Source organism: Camelina sativa, chromosome 10 (assembly GCF_000633955.1).
Source record: "Camelina sativa cultivar DH55 chromosome 10, Cs, whole genome shotgun sequence".
NCBI classification, from domain to species: domain Eukaryota; kingdom Viridiplantae; phylum Streptophyta; class Magnoliopsida; order Brassicales; family Brassicaceae; genus Camelina; species Camelina sativa.
Genome location: NC_025694.1, coordinates 22,233,141 through 22,257,279, shown reverse-complemented (window position 1 = coordinate 22,257,279; position 24,139 = coordinate 22,233,141). Strand labels below are relative to the sequence as shown.

The 24,139-nt window shown below is 31.4% G+C and overlaps 5 protein-coding genes across 5 annotated transcripts; 4 read left to right on the top strand and 1 right to left on the bottom strand.

The window, feature by feature from the left end:
- LOC104719576 (protein CHLORORESPIRATORY REDUCTION 7, chloroplastic-like) lies at positions 1,703-2,796 on the bottom strand. The gene is made up of 3 exons (XM_010437520.2): positions 2,659-2,796; positions 2,406-2,539; positions 1,703-2,081 (listed from the first exon to the last, which is right to left on the bottom strand). The coding sequence occupies exons 1-3, from the start codon at positions 2,711-2,713 to the stop codon at positions 1,809-1,811; spliced, it is 462 nt and encodes a 153-aa protein (XP_010435822.1). The 5' UTR covers positions 2,714-2,796; the 3' UTR covers positions 1,703-1,808.
- Positions 6,305-7,014, top strand: LOC104720610 (myb-like protein Q). The gene is made up of 2 exons (XM_010438492.1): positions 6,305-6,696; positions 6,843-7,014. The coding sequence occupies exons 1-2, from the start codon at positions 6,305-6,307 to the stop codon at positions 7,012-7,014; spliced, it is 564 nt and encodes a 187-aa protein (XP_010436794.1).
- On the top strand, positions 8,586-9,309 carry LOC104719575 (germin-like protein subfamily 1 member 20). The gene is made up of 2 exons (XM_010437519.2): positions 8,586-8,778; positions 8,879-9,309. Exons 1-2 carry the CDS (start codon positions 8,595-8,597, stop codon positions 9,262-9,264), a joined length of 570 nt encoding a protein of 189 aa, XP_010435821.1. The 5' UTR covers positions 8,586-8,594; the 3' UTR covers positions 9,265-9,309.
- LOC104719574 (germin-like protein subfamily 1 member 13) lies at positions 10,026-10,963 on the top strand. Its single transcript, XM_010437518.1, has 2 exons — positions 10,026-10,186; positions 10,302-10,963. The coding sequence occupies exons 1-2, from the start codon at positions 10,063-10,065 to the stop codon at positions 10,850-10,852; spliced, it is 675 nt and encodes a 224-aa protein (XP_010435820.1). The 5' UTR covers positions 10,026-10,062; the 3' UTR covers positions 10,853-10,963.
- LOC104719573 (germin-like protein subfamily 1 member 13) lies at positions 13,039-13,981 on the top strand. Its single transcript, XM_010437516.2, has 2 exons — positions 13,039-13,228; positions 13,331-13,981. The coding sequence occupies exons 1-2, from the start codon at positions 13,105-13,107 to the stop codon at positions 13,873-13,875; spliced, it is 669 nt and encodes a 222-aa protein (XP_010435818.1). The 5' UTR covers positions 13,039-13,104; the 3' UTR covers positions 13,876-13,981.

Sequence of the window (24,139 nt, the reverse complement as noted above, 5' to 3'; positions counted from 1 at the left end):
AACAACACAGTATAAGTATAACCTATACGATCAACTCACTATTTTTTGAATAGAAGTTTCTTTGTTATTATAGGACCAGAATGAGAAAACTGTTTTATTTTTTTGGGCAGAAAAGATGAGGAAAACTTAAGTTTCATTTTTTTCATTCTTTTACAAATAAATATTATTTAACAATACATTACTCCATATAGAATACACAGCTTGAAGGGAATAACAACCAAATTAAGTAGTTGTTGATTTATTTATTTTCTTCCATTTTGCTTGTGTATTTGCTCATATTATTTAAATAAATCATATACATTGGCTATCAAAGTGATGACAAAAAATGCAAATTCCAAGAAAACAAACCAATACAAATATAAGGACGAATCATTTTGGTTTCTACTAGTAACCATTAAAAAAACAAAAGAAAAATGAATAAAAAGAACAATGCAGAATGGAATAAACAATTTTTGAGAAATGAAAGGAAAAGAAACAAAATAAAAATTGGTGACCAAACAATAACAATATATTTAAATAGATTAATTATTAAATAAATTAATCAATAAAAATACTAATACTATTTCCAATGTATATAAAATGAATTCTACATTTGGTTTTAAATAAATTTTGTGAATTAAATTTTATATATGGCATGTTAAATATTGATAGTTAATATTAACCTACAATAAAATTTTAAAATAATTTAAAATATTTTTAGTTTTTATTTACGACAAAAATATTTTTTAAATTTATTTTACTATTCATATAATTTTTCAAATAAAGCCTTCAGGTTAATTTAACATGAAATGTCTATCAAAAATATTTTTCTGCGTTTGACAAAAAAAATATATTTCTGCCAATATACTATAAAAATATGAATATTATTTGTATTATAAAATTCAAATCTTATTAATAAATATAAATTTATTTATTTATTTTAAAATGGAAAATGAATTTTAATATTTGTTCATTTTTTTGTTTCATTTGTTTCCCATCAATTTGGAAGGGAGGAACATTTTTGTTCTATTTTTTTTAATATTTTAAGATGAATATAGAGAAATGATGTGGAAATAATATTACTTATAAATATAAAAGTTTTGAAGAATGAAGAGGAATAATCACATTCATTCTCGTTCTTAGGATTTTCCTAAATGATGGTTACCAATTAGAGCCTTTATATCAGGGCAGACGATAAGGGAGTGCAAGGAGTGCAAGGAGTGCAAGGAGTGCATTCGCATACTGGAACCATGTTTAATTAGCATAAAAAGTAGTGTATTTTAAGGTCTAAAAAAAATTTACAAAAAAAATTTCTATTTACTGAAAAATGAACAAGGAATATAACAATTTTTGTGATTTTTATACCGGCCCTGCTTTATATACAACATAACAAGTAATCAAATTCTAAAATGAAAACTATGTGGGTATTGATGAAACTAAACGACCTATAACGTTTTAAATCACAAAATTAAATTATATAATCAGTGATGAAACTAAACGACATATACATTTCGATTGAGACAGACTATGAAGGATGGAGACTAAAAGGGAAGGGTTTACAAGGTACGAAAGAAAGACAACTTTGAACTTTCACCACTCATTTTTCTCTGGATCTTTTATTTTTTCTTCTAAATTTGCGTATTATTTAGCATGACCAAGTGTCTTATCTACGAAAGCTTTGACCTTAATTCTTTTCTACGATTATAATAATAAACACACCGAATTTAACATCAACAATTATGTATTAAAGAACCAAAAGAACTACTAATTCAAGGAAATGCGCTTATTACCTTAAAAAGAAAAAAACATTACATGATACGTTTATTTAATTACTCAAGACGAACTTGGTACCATTGAACAGAACCTACTTCTCCATGAATTTCAAGTTCACATACAGCTTTAACCAAGAAATCGACCGCATCATCAAGGTCATCGAACCTAGCCAGGTCTGGTGGCAAAAACTCCACCGGCCAATTCTCGAGCCAACCTCTGAGCTTAGCCTTGAGTTCGTCTTCCGACACAAACTGCTCATCTTGTCCTGCCTCTAATAGTACGTATGTCTCCGAGTTCGAATGCACCCTTCTTCTCCTTGTTGCACAAACCTATAAATTATTTAATTAAATTCGTTTGATTCAATGTAAGATGAATGAAATAAAATCGCAATTTAGAAAATTTTGTTGGTAAAATTTGGCGTACAAATGAAAATTTCCATGGCCACCAATCCAAACGTAAATTTTTTTTTTCATTTTTTTTTGGGAATTTTCAGTTAATTTAATTATTTACAAAACTGCAACTTTTTTTTTTTTTTTTTTTTTTTTTTTTTTTTTTTTTTTTTTTTTTTTTTTTTTTTTTTTTTTTTTTTTTTTTTTTTTTTTTTTTTTTTTTTTTTTGTCAATACAAAACTGCAACTAATAACCAACACTTACTCTCGAATGTTTTTTGCTCCTTCTTGTGGACAATATTGAAAAACTTATCGGATTATGAAACGTGTTTATTGAGTTTGAGAGAAGAGAATCTGTTACACGAAATTGTTCTATTGAAACCCATCGGACTTGTCGAGCTGAAAGCAAAGATAAAAATTTGAATAATTAAGATCGATCGGTTAAGTAATTCTTGATTTGCAGTAGTAGAGCCGGTGAATACAAGGGGAGAAAGTGTAAGAAAAATAAGTTAGCTTACAACTAAAGAGCGAGTCTCCGATGTTGAAAAGCTGCTTCTGCAGCGAACACTTCATCTGCAGAAAGCTTGTGTAGGAGCAGTATAAGCTTCTTCTGGTTGTAGATAAGATGATATATTACGAGGAGCATACACCAACTATTTTTTTTGTTTTCCCAATTTACGAAAGTAACTCATATATCTTTAATGGGCCATTGAATATCTAAACAGAGCTAGGTGTAGTTGGCCCAAATAGTCTCTTGTTTTGTTTTTGACCTACAACATTCTGGTAATGTACACTTTATGTAGTTCATTTAGCTTAAGCTATAAGCCTATATCGTTACCGTTCACTACCGTGGGTAGATTTGGAGGTCTCGGATTCTTCTTCAACATCACTTAGTCCTTTTAAGTCTTTGATAGTGACCACATTGTCATCCATTGATCCCTTCGTGGAAAATTGTTCGACTAACCGTGATTTCATATCACATGTGCCAACGAGTTATCTAGTTTTTGTCTCAAAGCTTTTATGAAATTTAGTTCGATCTATTTTATTTGTCCTTGTTTGATATTAAGAAATGCCTTTTCCTGTTTTGTATTAAATTTTGGATCTTTGAATCCTTTGCAACCTCTATACTTGTGTTTCTTAGAAAAAATGAAAACAAGGGGTTTTCCAAAAAAGAAGAAGCTATAAGCCTATATAAGTATGAATAAAATTAATTACTAACTCGATCAGCTTTGTAGAAGTATATGTTAGGTTAAATTCAGTTTTTATCAATATTGTATTCTTCTTCCGAATAATTTATTAAAACTCCAAAACAATTTTGTTTTCAGTTATTGATTTAGTGTTGGTTGCAAACTTGCAATACGTGTTTTTAGCTTATGTTATAAGAGCACCTCCAATGAAAATCTCTTATAAAATATTTAGAAATTAAATAAATAAAAATATATTGGAAATGTTATAAAAAGGATCAGATACGTCTCTTAATTGAAGGATTTGAGAGACCGTATCTCAAATCAAGTACTTGATTAGTGAAATCCATTTTTTATAATTTAGAAATTAAATAAATAATTTATTTATTATATATTGATTAAATTATAAGAAACAATTTATTGATTATATATTGATTAAATTATTTATTATATATTGATAAAATGATTAAATTACACGGTATCTATAGTTGCTCATGCTCTAAATTTATATATTAATGTTTTTTTTGCCAATTTTAATTTTTATTGTTGCTATATAAATATATTGAAATTTGGTTTGGCATGCAAGTCTGACACTTGCTTGTACAAACTTAGATTTGATGTAGCAAGCCCAATAATTGGAACCACAATTGATTACAAATATTTTAGTATCGCACATTTTTACCGACAACATGAAAATGAAAAGTTAAAAAGTCCCTTCGACCCTTAATTTTGTTATTTGTTGATATGTGTGTGGATTCAGTGGCCCTGAATTTTTTTTGGTGTGGGGCACAAAATATCTATAATTAATAATAATAAAATTATATAAAATAAATATTTAATAAATAGAATTTTTTACCTCTAATGTAAAATATAAAATTCAAAAGATTATCAAATTTTTACGAAATATTATTTATATTAGTTTTAAAATATATTGTCATTAACCGCATCAGCTCAATAATAGACTTATGTGACCCCATTACAATGAATGTCTAACGATGTGGTTCTCCACTCGACCATATATAAGATCTTCGAACTATCCTTTTTTTTTTTTCGTCTTAATGATATTTTATAAACCTTTGGTGACCAACGTTTACTACAACAACCAAAAAAACAAATGATAGAAATCATCATACCAGGCAATCAAGTTAAGATTTTATCATCTTCAAGAACCGCCTGTAACCAAAAGGGGTGGTCTTGAGCCACATACGATTGTGATCGATCATGCCTTGTCACACTTTTTGCTATAAGTGAGGCTCCAAGGTTAGTTTTCCTTTCTTCCACTACTACTTTCCAATCAGGAATAAGGCCTAAAAGCTTGTGGAATGAGAACAGATTGTGCTTTAAAGTTTGGCCAAGCTTCACGACGTAAAACCGCACCAACTTAAGTTTTTGATTCCATCGCAAAAACTACTCTCCACACTCCTAAACTCTTTATACTCTCCAAAGTCCAAAGGATGCTTCTAATCTCTGCTTCTTCCTTTCAATTAATATCGGTAAAAGAGCTTCTACTGTGTAGGAGTGTGTTTAATGTCCTTTTTATGATAATTTACAAAGTTAGTGAAGCATTTACTGTATAAATTTTTTTATTGAATAATATTTACATTAATAATAATAATAATAATAATAATAATAATAATAATAATAATAATAAACATATATTAGATATATTTAGAAAAATTTAGTTCCACATTTCTAGTTACAAATCACAATAAACATGTAATTGAATTATTTGAATTCACAAATCTAAATATATTGATTTTAACTCTAAAATATGATTAATGAATTACAAAATAGATAATATATGTTTACCAAGTTACTAACTGTACCAACATTTTTAAAATTCAAATGTAATCTTAACTATTAAAGTGATGCTATAAAATTTTTCAAGAGTTAATTAATAAAGGTAGAAGTTAATGTACTCAATCATAATTAAAATTTAGAAAAACATGTTGGAAAGACACAGGATAATCTAAAAAAAAAAAAAATAAGAAAAGTAAGTCACTGAACTTGGGGTACGAAGATTAGCATGGGGCACACTTTAACCAAATGAGCTAGAAGACTATAATTGGTAATGAACTAGTAGAAATATTTTTAAGTTAGTATGGGGCACGTGCCCCATCCTATATCAACCTAGATCCGCCCCTGTGTGGACTAAACAATTAAGACACAAAGACAAAATTGTACTATAACTTAGGCATACCAATTTTTTTTTCCTAGGTTGAAATGGAAGAGAGGCAAATAAAAGTCTTATCATGTGATTTAATTTCCCAAAAATTTACAACTATGGAACAGTAAAACTACCAAGAAAATTTACAAAACTTTAAAAGTGGTTTGTTTTTTTTTGTTGTTTTTAATTTATTTCGAGAAAATTTATCTTTTCATTTTTATTTGTCTGTATATATATATAATATTATATCTATACATGACTATTTTCATATGAAAATAAACCTATGCATTACATAAAAATGTTGTAATATTAAAGAGTTCCCAGTTCCAATAAACTTAACTCTTTTTTAAGAGAAAAAAAAAAAGAGTTGTAAGATTAAAATAGCAGAAGCACTTTCTGATGCATTATTATAACTAATAAGTAATAACAGCTCCGAGTTAGGCTCCCAGCCTTTAAATATGTCCAAATTTTTAACAAACATTTTTTTGGTTATAACTTATAACTTATAACTGAAGTCCAAATTGTTTTTCTTAGTAATTAACTTTGTAATGGAGATTAGTTAGTCAGTTTAATTACGTTTGTTATCCAACGAAAAAATAGACATTATTAATGAGGACACAGCTTTGCTTTAATTTTCCACACGTAACTTCAAAGAATTAAAGAATTTGTTCTTTTCAGCATTTTGGTTCTTGAAGAACTCTCAGCTTCAGCTTGATCAAAGGTGATGAGAGTTCTTTCTTTGGTTACAAGATCTAAACACATACATTGATATCTACTAATATTTTTATTTTTATTTTGTAGACAGATACAAAAATGGACCGGGAAACAAAATCAGGATATGAACCGGACCGGATTCCACCTTCGGTTTTCGCATCTACGATAACTCCTAAACAAGATTGGAGTGTACAATCGAATGAATCTTTGTTCAGTATTCACATGGGAGACCAAAGTTTCTCCACAATGTATAAATCTGGAGAACTCACCAATTTCGAATATTCTGCTTCCTATATCAACAACAACAATAACAACAACTACAATAACACCAACATCGATCACAAAATCACTTCCACAGACGCTAGACCAAGAGAAACCATACCAAAAACCGCTCCTAAACAAGATGAACCTCAACAAATTCCCTTTTCTCCGGCCAAATCTTATCGGTCCGACACCAGTAATAACAGCGCAGCTTCATTCGCATTTCCCACGTAAGTTGTTTGTTCAACCCTCCATACCGGTTTACTTAGTCAGAACCAAGATTTGTTGGACCAAAAAATCGGTTTTGAATGAGTTTTGCTTATAATGAGCTCTGTTGGTTTTAGTTTTTTTAATCATGTTCTCTCTCTTTCTGTAGATTACCAGAGTACCAACAAGAACGAAAGAAATCACTAAACGTGAAGAGTGGAAGTGGAAAAACAGATATATCAAGACCAGACTCGAAGCATGGTTTGTACACGGATGGTTCTAAACCTGGTAATGGTGGTGGTTGGCTTTCTTGTTTTTTCTGTTTCCCTGTGAAAAATTGAGATGATCATATCTCTTTTGTTAAGTCAATTATTTTAGGTCGTACCTGTCCAAAAGACGCGTGACATTAGGACAAGGTACTGATTGTATCCTATGTAACAATTTGTTACTAACAAAGTTCAGATACTATATACGTTATCTTAATATGCGAGTGGAAGGAACAAAGAAAATGGTATTGTGTAAATATCCTCTATAAATTCTTTAGCTTATATATTTTTCATCAATTTAGTCATACCCAGAAACAGTAAAATATTTATAAATTAACATTTGGTCGTGAAACCTAAATTCTCCCTATGACACTTTTGGTCGTGTGTTACATAATAATACAAATCCGATTTTATCTAAAAAGTCAGTTAAGTAATCCGATGTGGGAGTTTAAAGTTTTATAAATTAAATTTAATTTAATAAAAATATATGAAAATTTGTTGTATGTTACTAATAAATTTTATTTTCGTTATAATACATTGATTTATATCCATTTACAAATCTTTTATGTATGTTACTATTAAAAGTGTATTTTTTACATCTAAATATACTCTATGTTACAAATAAATTCTTTATCAACACCTAGAAAATGTGAATATGAATACATTAAACCAACTACAATATTTTGTTTTCACTTCTGTATAGTATTTTAATTACTAAAATTGTTGGCTCAAAAAACATTTTGAATAAAAATATATTACATAATATATTAATCAGTGATGTATCATCACAAGAATTTATGACCACCATGGAGAAAAACCTCGGCTCCGCTCTCATCCCTTATGGAGAGAGCCTTGCGTCCAACCTCCTCCACCATGGAAAGAAACTTGGTTCCGCCTTCCTCAATTGGGGAGATAACCTTGTGTCCAACCTCCTTCACCTTCCTTCGGGAGATAACCTTCCGTCCAATTAGAATTTTGGTTTAAAAAAATTAGAATTTTTTTTTCTCCCATTAAAAAAATATTCCAATTAAACAAAGTTGAAAATAGTGTTTTGAATAAATTATTTAAATATGATATACGTTTATATAGAAGTGAGTATTTTTAAAATTTAGATTTAATAGTTAAATGTAAATTTTACTCAATCCTTTTTTCTATATTTTTTATAGAATTAATAACTTAAAATTAAAAATATAATATTAGAATTTCAAATTTTATGAAATATATATATAAAATCTCATTATAATTATTAAAAACTTTGTACTTTTTTATAAATTCTGTATTTTTTTATAATTATCTTTTTACATTATTAATATTTTAAAAACAAAATATTTTATCTTTGTTGTAATCAAATTCTACCTATTAAATATTAATATTTACACATGTCAAAATCTTGTTAATAGTTAACTTTCAAAACTCAACTTTATATAATAAGATGGCTTTTATGTTCTTTGACATCTACTCATCAACATTTGTCCAATCTTCCTAATGGAATTCCAACTACTGTCTTTATTCCTCTAAAATGCTCTCTTCTAACTAAAAGTCTACCAAACTCTGTGTAATGCCATTAAACATTTAATTTTAGTGACTCCATGTCAAATATGACTTATGCTCCTTGTCCTATAAATTTTAAATCACTGACCATTCACCATCAACACATGCATAACAAATTTAGAGAGACTATTAACATAAACCTTCTGTTTGAAAAAGAAAAAAAAAAACTGAGGGTTTCTCAATCTCTCATCTTTGTTGCCATAATTGCTTTAGTCATCTTCTTTGCAAATGCTTATGATCCAAGTCCGCTACAAGACTTCTGTGTGGCCACTGATGACTTAAATGGCGGTACAAAAAGACACCCCAGTTTATATATTTCTCTAATTTCGTTCTTATGATTAAACGTTGTAATAATATAAAATCTTTGAAACTATTTTTCTACATGCAGTTTTTGTGAATGGTCGATTCTGTAAAGATCCAAGGCTATCCGATGCAAAAGATTTTTTCTTCTCAGGCCACAACATTCCCGGGAACACCAATAATCAAGTTGGCTCAAATGTGACGACTGTTAATGTTGATCAGATCCCAGGGTTAAGCACCATGGGAATATCATTAGTCCGCATAGACTATGCGCCATACGGCCAAAATCCCCCTCACACGCAAACGCTGTGTTCGGGTCAAACCCTCAGATTTATCCAGAGCTTCTGGCCAAGGCTTTCCAGGTTGATGCAAGTATCGTTAAAGAAATTGAAGCCAAGTTTGGGTCCACGGTACCTTGATATAAATTGTTATAGTGTTTATCATTGTAACACCCACTTACAAATGCAATACTAAGAAATAATCATGTCTTATAAAGTAAAAAATGATTGTTCACCTAACTTCTACTTAATAATATGGCCTTTAGTTTTAGCATAGAAATCTAATCTTACGTTTTAGTATTGTCGGCATATTAAATTTCTATGCATACCAAATTAACCTTGAGAAGAATTAAGCAAAAAAAAAAAAAAACATGAGCGAATAATGTGAAATTGATGTTCAAAGTATCTTATTGAAAGAAGATTAGATACAAACAAATTGAAGCACGGTTTCTTGTTTTCTCGATGTTGCGCATTAGTTCAAAATAAGGGATATATTTATTCACCAACTAGTTATTGCTTTCCACGTAAATTTGATATTTTAGTAGTAACTTTACTTTTCTTATATTGATTCAGTCTTACATTTTCGTAAGAGAAATAATCCTAATTAATTCAGTAGGAAAAAATATATATTTTAAATAGCTAAAACCATCAACTTATTATATAAACATATTTTCCTGTCCCACTAACCTATATTGTTATTACCGTTTAAGTATTTGTTCGTCACAATCCACTTATTCAGTTCATTACCTACTGCTTATTCTACTTATATAATTCCAAACATATTTTTTTTCCTATAACACGCGGTGGTGTGTCATGCAAATAATCCGAATTAATTAACGAGAGACTTGTTAAACATTCTAACTGCCACTTTGAAACATCCTAGATACAAATGACTTTGGACCACGTCAAACATAACATACGTTCTTGCCCTATAAATAGTAAGCACTCATGCTTCATATAGCAAATCATAAAAACGCATTAGCATAAATAAAAAATGAAGATCTCTCAGTTTATTATCTCTATTATTACGTTGGCATTGGTCATTCCCTTTTCCAATGCTTATGATCCAAGTCCACTCCAAGACTTCTGTGTGGCCGTTGGTAACCTCAACAATGGTGGTATGAATAATATAAAAAGACGACGTTTCTTTAATTCTCTACTTACTGTTATCCTTTATTATGATTAAAATCGAAGTAGTGATATATGCTTTCGAATCAATTTATCTGCTTGCAGTTTTTGTGAATGGTAAGCTTTGTAAGGACCCGAAGCAAGCAAAGGCAGACGATTTCTTCTTCTCAGGCCTCAACCAGGCAGGAAATACTGATAATGACGTCAAATCCAACGTTACAACGGTGAACGTCGATCAGATTCCAGGGCTAAACACTATGGGAATATCCTTGGTCCGCATAGACTATGCGCCTTATGGCCAAAACCCGCCTCACACGCACCCTCGTGCCACTGAGATCCTTGTCCTTATCGAGGGAACTCTATATGTCGGGTTTGTCTCTTCCAATCAAGATAATAATCGTCTATTCGCCAAAATTTTGCACCCCGGAGACGTGTTTGTGTTCCCCATAGGGATGATTCATTTTCAAGTGAATATTGGGAAGACCCCTGCTCTTGCCTTTGCGGGACTGAGTAGCCAGAACGCTGGTGTCATTACAATTGCAAACACAGTGTTTGGATCGAAGCCTCCCATTTATCCAGAAGTTCTGGCTCAGGCGTTTCAGTTAGATGTCAATGTCGTCAAAGACCTTGAGGCCAACTTTGCATCCAAGAATTGAGTCTATATATTTTAAGAGTCTTTGTCATTGTAACAGTTAAATAAAAATGTAATACGTATCATGAAAATGTTATGCTTAACAAAATAAAATAAAATGATTTGGTTCACCTAATTTTATATTTAAACTGTACTTTTCTTATATTGATTTTGTCTAACATTTTCCGGTGTCAGCAATGCATAATCAAGAGGTGGATACTTGATAAAATCTTAAGAGTTGTTAGAAAGATACAAACACTCAAGGAAAATGACATTTTTATTCAAACAGCATATTCCAAAACAAAGTATGCCATCCATCTGATAGTTTATGTGTACATGTATGAATGTGCCAAATGGAGTATTTTATGGAGTGAAAATAATTTTTTAAAGTATGAGATGAATTTATTAGAAAAGGACTGGGGCAAGAACATAAACGATTACAAAAATGATTAACACATTTCTATGATGACGCCACTCAAATTCAAACCATTAATGTATACGTTGTTTAAGATATATATATTTAAAAAAACTTACAAGGATAAATCCAGTCAATTTAAAAATCAGGTCGTTACGAACTTACGATATTGCTTATCATGGATACCTAATGAGGTCTTATTTAACTTTAAAGTTGCTACAAAAGATAAAAACTACTCCAATCAAATAAGGTTAGCGTAAACAAACCAGAAAACAGAAAAATTAACTCTCATAGAGATGCATCATGCATCAGTTTAGTACTAAAATTACATCCAAAATCATAAACTGCTAATGAAGGGAAAATAAGCTTTTCAACTGTCAAAAAAAAAAACTTTCATGATTAAATAAAATCATAAATCCAAAAAACCCAATTGAATCACCATGCGGTCGGAAGAATTGGACATAATCAAAGATTCATTTTTTCCCAAAACAAAGTATCATTCTGATTGAGAGTTGTATGAAGCGTATCTTGTTGGAAAAGAATACACACATATTGAAATGGTTGACTTTTATGAGACCTTCCTGGAAATTTGTTCACTACTTTTTGTCCTTGTGGTAGTTGGTAAAGACTTAGATATTTACCCAATCTTTTTCCTGCTTTAAAGTATTCGAGAAAGACCAATGAATAACATTTTCCTTGTGGTAGTTTTTACGAGAGAATAGTATTCCAAAAAGAGCAATGAATTTTGAAAATATCAAGATGAATGCACCTAAACATTTTCTTACCACCTAATTTATCAACCCATATTTAAAAATTATTCTAACTAAATATAGCATTCGTGGAAGTCCTCTTGACCCTAATGGTTGATCAAAGGTTGATTAATACTTCTACACCAAGAAATCTGGAATTCGACGCTCAGATACTGTGATTTAAGCATGGAGAAAGAAATGTTATTTATGGTGAATTTAATAGGGTAAAAAGTGTCATCTATGGTGAATTTAATAGGGTCCAAGAGAACTGTTTGTGTGGTAGAATCGTCTATTTAAAATTTCTCATAATTTGTAATAAATAATAAATCAACGAGTTAAAAAAAAAACCTACATATAACATTCAGTCCAAACTAAAAGCAGACTTATTTACATAAATGACTTGTTCGCGTTTACTGTAAATATGCTTATAGGCAGATTAAGCAAAGTCTTTGGTAAATTTGACGTAGTCATAGATAATCTACATAAAGTACGCTCTAATTTTACGTAAGTCATAGCAGATTTGCAAATATGTTGAACTCTATCTAAGATATATCTAGAAAACCATGTAATAAATCTGTAATATATTAAAACACAAGTAATATGTTTGATGTAGGAAAGAAATGAAAAATTTGTGATTTATTTAGTCATAAACAACTCTTCGCAAATGTTCTAAATGGTGAAGTGCATTTACCAACTTAGGATGCCATTTGCCATTAAACTGCTACTACTCCAAAAAGAAGAAAAATTTGTTAAAGCCTTCTCTAAAATTTATAAAATTTTGGCCAATCATTCATACACGTACACAGTCTATCAGACTTGAATCTAGAAGGTCATGTACAAGGAAAACAACACTGCAGATCAATAAATAGTAGTGCATGCAAATCCAAATTCAACCAAAAAAAAAAATAGATTAAGTTATAGATAGACTTGTTAAACGTTTTTTGAACTGCCACTTTGAAATATGCGACTTACAAATCTATAGAATTACTTCGGACTACGTCAAATATGACATGCGCTTTTGCCTTATAAATACAGAGCTCAAATGCTTCCCAATTCACAAACAACACACACACACATATAAAAGATCTGTAGAAAGCATTAACACATAAAAACATGAAGGTTTCCAAGTGTCTCATCCTGATTACCTTATCTGCTTTGGTAATTTCCTTTGCCAAAGCTTACGATCCAAGTCCACTCCAAGACTTCTGTGTAGCCATTGATGATCCCAAAAATGGTGGTGCGTATAAAATTACGCTGATTATATATTTACCGTTCTCCTTTGTTATGATTAAATTCCATTTGTAATATCTGCTTTCCAACTCAATATTTCTACTTTCAGTTTTTGTGAATGGCAAGTTCTGTAAGGATCCCAAGCAAGCGAAGCCAGAAGATTTCTTCTTTTCGGGGCTCAACAAGGCAGGTAATACTGATAATGATGTCAAATCAAACGTGACAACTGTCAATGTCGATCAGATTCCAGGGCTAAACACTATGGGAATATCCTTGGTCCGCATCGACTATGCACCATATGGCCAAAACCCGCCTCACACACACCCTCGTGCCACTGAGATCCTTGTTCTTCTCGAGGGAACATTATATGTTGGGTTTGTCTCTTCCAATCAAGACAATAACCGTCTATTTGCAAAAATGTTGCACCCCGGCGACGTGTTCGTGTTCCCCATAGGAATGATCCATTTTCAAGTGAATATCGGTAAGACCCCTGCGGTAGCCTTTGCTGGACTGAGTAGTCAGAACGCTGGTGTTATCACGATCGCAGATACTGTGTTTGGGTCAACGCCTCCGATTAATCCAGAGATTTTAGCTCAAGCGTTTAAGTTAGATGTTAATGTTGTCAAGGACCTTGAGGCCAAGTTCAAAAACTAAATCATGTCATTACGAGTGTTTATCGTCATAACAATTATGTAATGATGTAATACGAACTAAAAGTTTATGCTTGATAAAATAAAAACGTATTATTATTATTCACCTAGCTAATTTGATGTTAAGTGTACCTTGCTAATATAGGATTCAGTATTACATTTGTTTAAATGTCGGGGTACTAAATTTTCTATGCATGATGATAAATCAAGAAACTTGATGAAAGACCAAAAAAAAAGTTAAATATACAACATATTTAAAGCAATAAAAGATTGTTTAAAAAACCAGATATAAACTAAAAAAATAAATACTCATAAAAGCATTGAAGATTTTTTTTTTTTTCGTTCTTCTCTTGTCTAGTAAAGTAGATTATTGGAGGACTCATCGTCTAGGAAAATTATAAATATTTAACTACAAATATTATATAAATAAACTGAATAAATAATTATTGACAAACATGTAATTTAAACCATAAATTTTCAAATTTTGGCTATTTAATACATAATTTTTTGTTGAATAACTCTTTAAAACATAAAGTTTTGTTGACCAAGCCAAAAATGAAATGACATTAAATTTGATAACTAAACAACTAAGGGGGAGGTATTGGTTTAGGATATAGAAAGAATTTTAATGTTGTTATTCAATCAAGACTTTTAAAAACTCTTTAAAAATTTGGTGTTATTGGTTGTGGATTTGTAAAAAGTTATCTAAAATCTTGATAAATCTAGTGTTATTGGATTAAGAGTTTTATAAAGTCATTAAAAGTTTTATGTTATTCAAGTAAAACAAAAGAATCTTGGATTGTTAATGAATTCAAATTTTATGTTATTGGTTTAGGATTTTATATCATTTCCTTCATAACAAAAGTCATGAAAATTCTTTCATCAAATAGAAAGATTTTACAAGATTAGAAAAAACAAATCATCAAGATTTTAAAAAACTTCCTAAACAATCTCTTAGAATCCTTCATTTTTAACTTTCAATTTTCTATGATTCTAACAATCAGCAAGAACATAAAGTCATTAAAATTCTTTCTAAATCCTAAACCAATACCTCCCCCTAACAGATTTTACTATACCGTTAATGACACAGTTAGTGACAAAACGACGTTGTTTAAAGGAAAGTTTTAATTTGAACAAATGTCAAACCATAAACTTCAAATATAGACCATTTAAACCATAAACTTTTAAATCATGGACTTTGTTGTAGGTCATTTAAAACATTAACTTTCATTGACTATGAATTTTTAGACATCAAGTCAAGCTGGACTTGATATTAAGTCTGCTAACATGTATTACTTAAATGGATCACAAGGGCAAATACAAAAAAAAACTTAGGTTATTATAGTGGCTTGTGCTAGTGTTGTTGATGTGTCATATGTTGTGTAAAATAACTATTAGGTACAAAAGGATTAAGATCAAAAAGAACAAAATGAAATTAGTCGGATCTTTATGATGTCGTTTTTCATGGATATTAATCAGGTCGTAAATGTATTTAATATGATGTATTTATGAAAAATGAGATTATTTTCTACTAAAAATGATATCGGAAAGCGAGAACGACAGACAACCGAAATGAAACAAAAAATTAGGTATAAAATGACACTACAACAGTTGTTTGAGACTTTGCAGGCTATCCACATCAGCCAAAAAATAATCTTCTAAAATTCTGCCACATCAACTAAGTATATAGAAACAACACTACAAGAAAACATGCCTATTGTGACGGCAAGATTTGTCGTTCATCCCTCGCAAAACGGTAATAGTGATGGATTTGCGGTTCCTCGCAATACGGGCATCGCAAATTGAAAAACGTAGCACTTTTCTCACAACACTTGCGATGAATATTTTTTCGTCGTAGAATACGCAAATTGCGATGTACAAAAGTCCTCGCAACTCTGCTGCAAAACGTGTCGAAGTAAATCCCTCGCAGATTTGCCAATCTTTTGTGACATTTTATCCATTGCAAATATATTAATAACATCATAAACCCAGTAATATGTTTCCTCGCAAATTAGTAGCAATTTTGCATTCATCGCAAATCCTTAGCATAAATTTGCTACGGATTTTGGCTTATTTTTCATTTTGATATTTATATTTTTCCTTTTGAAATTTATATTTTTATATTTTAACAATAATTTTTTATAAATAGAAAATGTAGTCAAAACAGAAAATAAAATTCAAACATATATATAATTAGAAACATAACCAGTGATTAGCAACAAATTTTTTTCTTAAAAACCATGTTCAAAAAAAAAATTAAAACTTAATATTAAATTGTCTTAAAAAGATGGTGATAGAGAGGGAACTCCGGTTCCGGTTCCTGTGTCTGTACCAGTGACAGTGCCAGTGTCGGTGTGCCGGTGCCAGTGCCGTCTCCTGTCTCAGGTAAGGTTGGATTGGAGCCTCCTGTCTCTGGTAATGGTAATTTCTCATCTCTTGTAATATATAACTCGATCATTGCGCATATTTCCGCCAAATCCAACCTTGATTTCATACTATCTTTTGTTTTACCCTGCACATTCAAAAGCGTAGTGATGAAATTATCAAAAAAGTTTTTCTCGATGTGAATCTCGTCAAGGTTATACCGCAGGAGAAGATCTTTCCCATAGGGAAGCTCCCAAAAAATACTCTGCTTGTGCCAATTGTGAGCGCTTCCATATCCATCCGACATGTTTGCTTGTGTGTGTCAGTTACCCCAACTTTTACATGTATCTTGAGCTCCATAGTATTCGATCTGTTCAAAAAAATCATTGCCAGAGACGTAAGTTGGTGGAGGAACATGCACAACTTTATTCTTTCTAAACAAGTTCTTGTTCCTCCAATACAAATGATGCAATGGAAGAAACTGACAATGACAATCAAACCAACAAGGTTTTTGCCCATACTTTAACTGAAATGCCTCTGTACCATCCATACAATAAGACTATGATAATCTTCCATGTGTTGTTCACCCTGATAACATTCCGTATGCGGGGAAGTCACTAATCGTCCACATTAGCACTGCCCGCATATTGAAATTTTGTTTTCTCGAGGAATCGAACGTTTGAACACCTTCATACCACAATTGCTTTAGCTCATGAATCAGAGGTTGCAAGAAGATAACTAAAGCTCGCTTCAGATGCTTTGGACCTAGTACCAAAATACTCAAGAACATAATTTCGCTTTGCATACACATATCTCGAGGAAGATTGTATGGCGTCAATATAACAAACCATAAAGAATATTGCCTCCCTGGCATACCAAATGGACTAAAACCATCTGTAAACAACCCAAGATAAACATTCCTACACTCTTGAGCAAAGTCAGGATATACCGACTGAAAATGTTTCCATGCCTTTGCATCAGATGGGTGTGTAATTTCTCCTTCGTGTGTAGAATGTTCTGCATGCCATCTCATTGCCGTTGCAGCCCGTTTTGATTTGTTTAAGCATTTCAATCTATCAACAACAGGCAAGTATCACATATGTCTATAATGCACGCATGTCCTTCTTTCAGTAGGCTGATATCTCTGGTTCCTGCAAAACCGACATTCCTGCAGCTTAGCATCATCCCAAAAAATCATGTAATAGTCAACGCATACATCAATCATTTCAAATGGTAATCCAAGACTCGCAACCAACTTCTGTGTTTCATAGTAGTTCTCAGCCGATACATTATCAGCTGGCAAATATTCTTTAATGAGTTCAGTCCAAGAATCCATGCAATTCTCACTTAAGTTATCATCTACTTTAATTGTCATCATCCTATATGCCAATGATAACTTAGAATGCTCTTCTCTACATCCATCGTAGATAGGTTGATTTGCAGCATCTAACATAGCATAAAAATGTTGTGCATCTATGTTGGGTTCTTCCATATCATGAAGTAGCAGTAGTTTCATGAAATGCATCATTAACCATATCATGAAGTCTATTTTCCTCGTTATATCCATGAAAACCAAATTGATCAGATTCTTGATGCTTATAATTACTAGTTTAATCAACAACATAATTCAAACTACTACCTCCAACATTAATGCTACAACTATCTCCATGACGTAACCATACATAGTAATTCGGCATAAATCCTCTATTATAGAGATGCTTCTTCACTAGATTAAATTACAAATATTTATTGTTTAAGCACTTATGACATGGATAAAATATTGTACCGTTTTCACGAGCAAAGTCTTGGTTTGTCGTATAGTACATGAAACCGCGCAAGCCATCACAAAACTCTTTTCTCACATCACCGGTCTCCAGATCTCTGTGATTGTATATCCACCATCATATTGTATATATGATCATGCTCTCCACCTCTAAAGATTATTATGAAATTAAAAATCTTCTAAGCTTTTTTCTGTAGCCTTTTTTTTTGACAATTTTGTTTTTTTTTTTGGGTCGCAGAAGTTTTTTTTTTTAAGTGTTTTGTGTTGTGGTTTCCATGTCCCATGGATTGGCTATTTATAGGCTTACTAAAAATAACTGCTATGGATATGCTAGGGAAATTTGTGACGGATTTGCGAGGGATATTTTTAAAATTTATTTTTTGCTACAAATTTGGGACGCTGTTTGATTTTTTCCGACAAAACAGTTAGACTCGGGGAATACGTGCTTGCCGACATCTATGTCCCTCGCAACTCCCTCGCAAATTTACTACGACATTAGTTATCGCTAATTCGGCGCAAATGTGCAAGGTATTCGAGAGTCGTTTCCGAGGGATTTTCCTTGCGTGGCAAATCTCTTTCACTTCCGTTGCAAATTTGCAAGGGAATTTTCTGTCGCAAATATTGCGAGGGAGTTGCAAGTACTCTGGTCTGCGTAGCAATGTACTCGAAAATCCATAGTAAATTTGCCAGGGCAAATGGCCGTCGCAAAGAGCGTATTTTCTTGTAGTGCAAAACTTTTCACATTACCTGTATATAATTTTGAAGGGAAATTAAATTTAGGGATTTATGATTGATGTTTCCTTTCTCCATTTAACGCTCTTTCCAAACCATTTAAAACGTCGGCTGATTAGCAAATAACGATCGTTCTTCATTCGATCTCTGCAAATCGATAAGAAACTTGCTAATTGTTTACCCTTCTTCTGCGTCTACCCTAATTTTTATAAAACTCGATGTCCCGGTAAGATCAATAAACATTTTTCTTCCACAGTATTTAGACGATTCTGTTTTTTATTTTATTTTACAAGTGATATCAGTCCTTGGCTGATGGTTGTTCGAGATTCGAGGACGAACCTATGTTGGTGGGAGAGAATTGTAACATCCATGAACCAGAATCTCGGTTCGGGATGTGCATCGATCAATGCAAGTGTAGTGTCGATCGATGCAAGGCTGGTTTGGTCGAGAAACCAGTAAGCTAAAAGTTGCTTTTTAGGGTTAGGAAAACTCTGGAATCGAGTATAAAAGTAGGAACTCGAGGGTTTGGCCGGTTTTGGAGAAAAAAAAGAGAGAAAGAATTTCTTGATCGTTCTTGGGAATTCTTGGTTTTTTTTTGTGGCTGTTCACTACAAGAAAATAAGTTCATTGTCACGTAATATTCCGTCACAATAATTTTTTTTCATCACAATAAAAATATTGTTACGAATCTGTGACGATTGGTGAATGGTTACAATACAATGGTCACAAATTTGTTTTAGTCACTAAAATGTCTCACGAGTTGCGACTAACTCATACATATCTATTTCGTCACCAAATGTAACGATTTGTAAAGGTATCTAAAATATCACAATTGCTTACTAAAATTATCGTCTTAAATATGTTTTACTTCATGACCAAAATCACGTATCAAGTTAGTCACTGTTTAGGACGCCGCTGTAGTCTCAAAACGTCACACTTAGCGACCTGTAAAATGTCACTTGCCCATCACAACTACTAACTAAGAACATGTATCAAAGACCGTCATTTATTATGACAAAATTTTAGTCTCAAAACCGTAATGCAATTTTTTACTATTATTACATTATAATGTTTAGCTCATGACGACCAACCAGTAGTATCAAAATAATTACAATTAATGATCCAAACCATCGTCTCCTATTTTTCTTAATATTATATTTTACTATATTATTGTCACAATAATAATTAAATAAGCTGTATATTAATAATTACAAAAATATATAATAAAATAAATTATTCATTTATAAATTAAAGTAAACAAAACCAATATGAGAAAGCCTATTATGAATAAACAAAACAAAACAAATCAAATGAGACTATTGTTAAAAAAAAAGAATAAACAAAACAAAACTTAGTTAAATAGCAACTCCATGGAAACTTGTGGAGACATAGATGTTTTCAAGTGCTTGGAGACATTTCTGGAGGAGTAAATTGTCATCATGACTCTTTTTCAATTTATTTACAAGTTCTTCAAGTCTGTGGATTAATATTCTCACTTTTTCTTCGCTAGGTTGTGGGAAGACTGATGAATCATCCAAAGACATAGAAATAATATTTTGCATTGACTAGTCCAAATACACGGTCTTGTTTTCATATTTCAGCAATCTATAAAAAAGACACAAGTATATGAACATTGATATATCTTTTTGAACGCAAATAAAAATAGTGAATTTCTAACTCATCAAAAAATATGTAACTATGCATAATTCGGTCTATAAATATTACCTTAACATAAGTTTATTTTTCTCTTTTTGGGTTAGACTGTCTATTGCCAAACCCTCACCGTTTGAAGACTATCTCTGTGACAAGTGTTCTTGCACATGTTCATCAAATTTTTCTGCAATAACTCCATATAAATATAAACAAATAAATATATACGTAGATGGCATCGTAACAGTTTCTTCAAATCAATTTAACTAGGTGACATCACTTCAAATCCTTTATATATACTAATATATAGATCGATTAGAATACTCAAACAGAAAATAAATATATACATTATATACATCCATTAGATTAGACAGAACCAAATCACTCCACAAGTATATATGCTGAGTGACAATAGAAAAAGATGACAGTAGAAAAAGATAATTTCAATGGTTGATTGCATAATATAGATCTAATAATTTAATAAAAAATATGGCCTCTAACCTTCGCATCCGTGAAAACCAGAGAAACAAAGCGGCGAGAAGAAAGAGTAATCTAGTTTTTAATTAGGCTTACAATTTAAGTATTAAGTATATCCCCTATATAATACAAGCGAAGTTTTAAGGTATAATGAATATTTAGTAAGTTTTAGAGGGAAATTCCAAAAATGACTAAATATTTTGAAAATTTATGCTCTTTTTGAGTGCTTAGAAGTTCTAATTATTAATAAAAATAAAATATTTTATAAAAAGTAAAAATCTAGTTTACGATATCTTAAACATCTTTCTTAAATTTAATTAAATAATAATGAGACTATTTAATCGGCTCCTATTTAAACATAAATTCAAAACAGCTTTAAAATAATAATCATAATTCCTTACATGTTCTTTTAACCAACTTTCAATTATTTTTCTCTAAGCAAGGTTAGATTATCTCTATTTATGCCAAGATTAGCAGCAACCATGATTTCATTGAACAACCTACATAAAAATATTATTTATTAAGAATTATAACACTATTTTATGTTTAGCCACTAATTAATTTAGTTTACAAAAGAGAGTTTTTAATTATTAGTTTGTATTTACCTTAATAAAATATAATGATCATTCTCTATGTAAAACTATATTTAACTGGTTAATCAATGTTTGACAAAATGTCATAATACCGTTACAATTGTTATGACTTAAATTATCATAAAATTTTTGTTACTGTTTCTGAAAACTTTTTGTCATAAATTAATCTGTAACCGTAGTATTATGACTAAACAATTACGAATTTGTTACAATTTTTTTTCTTCCCTTTAGAGTATCTAAAAGGTCACAAATATGTGACAAATATTTTGTCTCAAATAAATGTCACTATTTATGACTAAATAATTGTAGTAAAACCGTCACATTTTGTTACAATTAATAATATCGACACCATTTAGTCGCTAATAGAGACAATTTTCAGTGACAATTTAATTCGTAATAATATTGTGACAAAATAATTACGAATTTATTACTAAAAAAAATGACACAACATAGTATCTAAAATCTCACATATTTGTGACCAAAAAAATTCGTCTCAAGCAAACGTTACAATGACCCCTTTTCTTGTATTAGTTCATGTGGAGATCTGTAGCTGGGATCGTTGTAGTAGCTTGCTAGGAGTGTAGATCTGTCGTTTTAGAGTGATAATCTTCTTTGGTAAAGGTGAGTGCATGACCATGACTTATCTAAGCTTGAGATTCTCTGATCTTTCTTGTTTATGCGTTATGTGGTTCATTCCTTGGCTTGTTAGAGTGTTTATGTGGTACTTGAGGCTTTGGGAAGCCTTTCTGTGGTTTTGGATCATGTTTTGGTGGTTTAGGAACGGAGATCCGGCGAAGAGCTTTGGGGAAGAAGATGCTCGGCATGTGCGTCGATCGATGCACTTTGTGTGTCAGTCGATGCAATGCGAGGATGACGCGATTTGACCTAGGAGCATCAGTCGATGCCATGTGAGGGCGTAGATCAATGCAATTAGGGATTTCGTGCAATGTCGAGCATGCATCGGTTGATGTAGTGTTGGTGTCAGTCGATGAAGGTGAACCTTGCATTGGTCGATGCAAGCTTGTGTTGGTCGATGCAAGCTTGTGTCGGTCGATGCAATCCCAGAGGGGGTCGGTCGATGTATGGATTGGTGTCGGTCGATGCAGTTGTCCTGGTTTGTTGTTTGGTATTGAGTGTTGTTTGATGGGTAGAGTTTTCTTAATTGCTTGTGTGTATAGCCCAATAGATGAGAGGATTGCCTCACTGAGTGTTTATAAAATACTCACGCATCTCATATGTGTTGTTGTGCACGTAAAGGCAAAGTGTGATCGTGGAATCAAGACGATGAAGAGGAGAATGTTCTAGTGGCTCATTGATGTGTTATATGGCTTTTGTTAGCTTGCAAGAGTTGATTCATAGAATATTGCTAGGATGCTGATTGTTGGTTAATGATTCTGCTCGATTGAGTTATTGAATTATTATTTTATTATTTATTGGTTATTGGATATTGGTATCTGTTGGTTATTTTCCGTTGTTTGGTTGGGTTGTGGTTATGTGGTTAGTGGGTATGAGACCACTAGTTTAATTGTTATTATTATTTTAACAAAAAGGGTCGGGTCGTTTTAACTCTCTTGATGGAAAGTCAATAGTGCCAGGTATCCAATTTTATCTAAGATGGATAGAGACTTCTTTGCTATGCATGTGTCTTATATTGCTTCTGAAAGTGCTTTTAGCACTAGTGGAAGGATAATAGAACCATATAGACGTTGTCTTACACACTACATGGTGGAGGTTTTTGATGTGTACTGAATAGTGGTTAAAACAAGATATTCAACTTGAAGAAAAGGTGCTTACAACTGCACAAATTTTTGCAGAAGTTGAGTTTGAAGATGAGCTTGAAAGATTTTACAGATTTACAGATTTGATGAACTACAAATAGGATCAATTAGGAACTCTATTTTACAGATTTGATGAACTAAAAATAGGATCAATTAGGAACTCTGTTTTACAGATTTACATATTTGATGAACTAAAAATAGGATCAATTAGGAACTCTATTTTACAGATTTTTACACTAATTCTATTTTAGAGTTGAAAATAGAGTAATACATTGGAACAAAACAATGCTCTATTTTAGAGTTACTCTATTTTAGAGAAAAAAAATAGAGATATACATTGGAGATGGTCTAAGCTTTTTTTTTTGTTTGTCATTTTCTTTTTCAGAGTTTTAAACTCCAACAAATGATCCCTAAGTGTTTTGGAAAAAGAAGATGACATAGAGGAAACTGTGTTTTGTTTTGGAAGATATTATGATTGTTCCCTACTTGCTTATCTCTTTAAGGTTTTAAACTTATATTCGGTTTTACTCTTCCATCTCTTTAAAACTTCAACATTCAGTATTTCAATTCAGATAGAGTTTTGGTTTTGTGGATTTTTCTTAATTTCGGTTATTTTCAGTGAATTTCGGGCATTTTTTATTAATTTCAGATAAAAATTCCCAAAATTCATTGACACCAAGTTCGGATTTCAGTTACATATGAAATTACCCGAATCTGAAAGCATCCTCCCCGAATCCAACCCAATTATATAAGATACCTGATCAGGTTTTATATGTGTACATCTCAACATTCAAAAATCCGAACCTAGACCCGATCGGATACCCGAATGTTAAGGGCTATACATCAGCTTAGATTCATGTTTAGGATTTTTTTTTTTTTTTTTTTTTTTTT

What these genes read in the sequence shown, in the direction of transcription:
- LOC104719574 (XM_010437518.1), top strand. Translation starts at nt 10,063, where the DNA reads ATGAAGATCTCTCAGTTTATTATCTCTATTATTACGTTGGCATTGGTC. An exon ending in TGGTAACCTCAACAATGGTG is followed by an intron (nt 10,187 to 10,301) that starts GTATGAATAATA and finishes ATCTGCTTGCAG; the next exon opens with TTTTTGTGAATGGTAAGCTT.
- LOC104719576 (XM_010437520.2), bottom strand. Translation starts at nt 2,713, where the DNA reads ATGAAGTGTTCGCTGCAGAAGCAGCTTTTCAACATCGGAGACTCGCTC. An exon ending in CGGAGACTCGCTCTTTAGTT is followed by an intron (nt 2,540 to 2,658) that starts GTAAGCTAACTT and finishes CTTTGCTTTCAG; the next exon opens with CTCGACAAGTCCGATGGGTT. An exon ending in GGAGCAAAAAACATTCGAGA is followed by an intron (nt 2,082 to 2,405) that starts GTAAGTGTTGGT and finishes AATAATTTATAG; the next exon opens with GTTTGTGCAACAAGGAGAAG.
- LOC104720610 (XM_010438492.1), top strand. Translation starts at nt 6,305, where the DNA reads ATGGACCGGGAAACAAAATCAGGATATGAACCGGACCGGATTCCACCT. An exon ending in GCTTCATTCGCATTTCCCAC is followed by an intron (nt 6,697 to 6,842) that starts GTAAGTTGTTTG and finishes CTCTTTCTGTAG; the next exon opens with ATTACCAGAGTACCAACAAG.
- LOC104719575 (XM_010437519.2), top strand. Translation starts at nt 8,595, where the DNA reads ATGCATAACAAATTTAGAGAGACTATTAACATAAACCTTCTGTTTGAA. An exon ending in CACTGATGACTTAAATGGCG is followed by an intron (nt 8,779 to 8,878) that starts GTACAAAAAGAC and finishes TTCTACATGCAG; the next exon opens with TTTTTGTGAATGGTCGATTC.
- LOC104719573 (XM_010437516.2), top strand. Translation starts at nt 13,105, where the DNA reads ATGAAGGTTTCCAAGTGTCTCATCCTGATTACCTTATCTGCTTTGGTA. An exon ending in TGATGATCCCAAAAATGGTG is followed by an intron (nt 13,229 to 13,330) that starts GTGCGTATAAAA and finishes TTCTACTTTCAG; the next exon opens with TTTTTGTGAATGGCAAGTTC.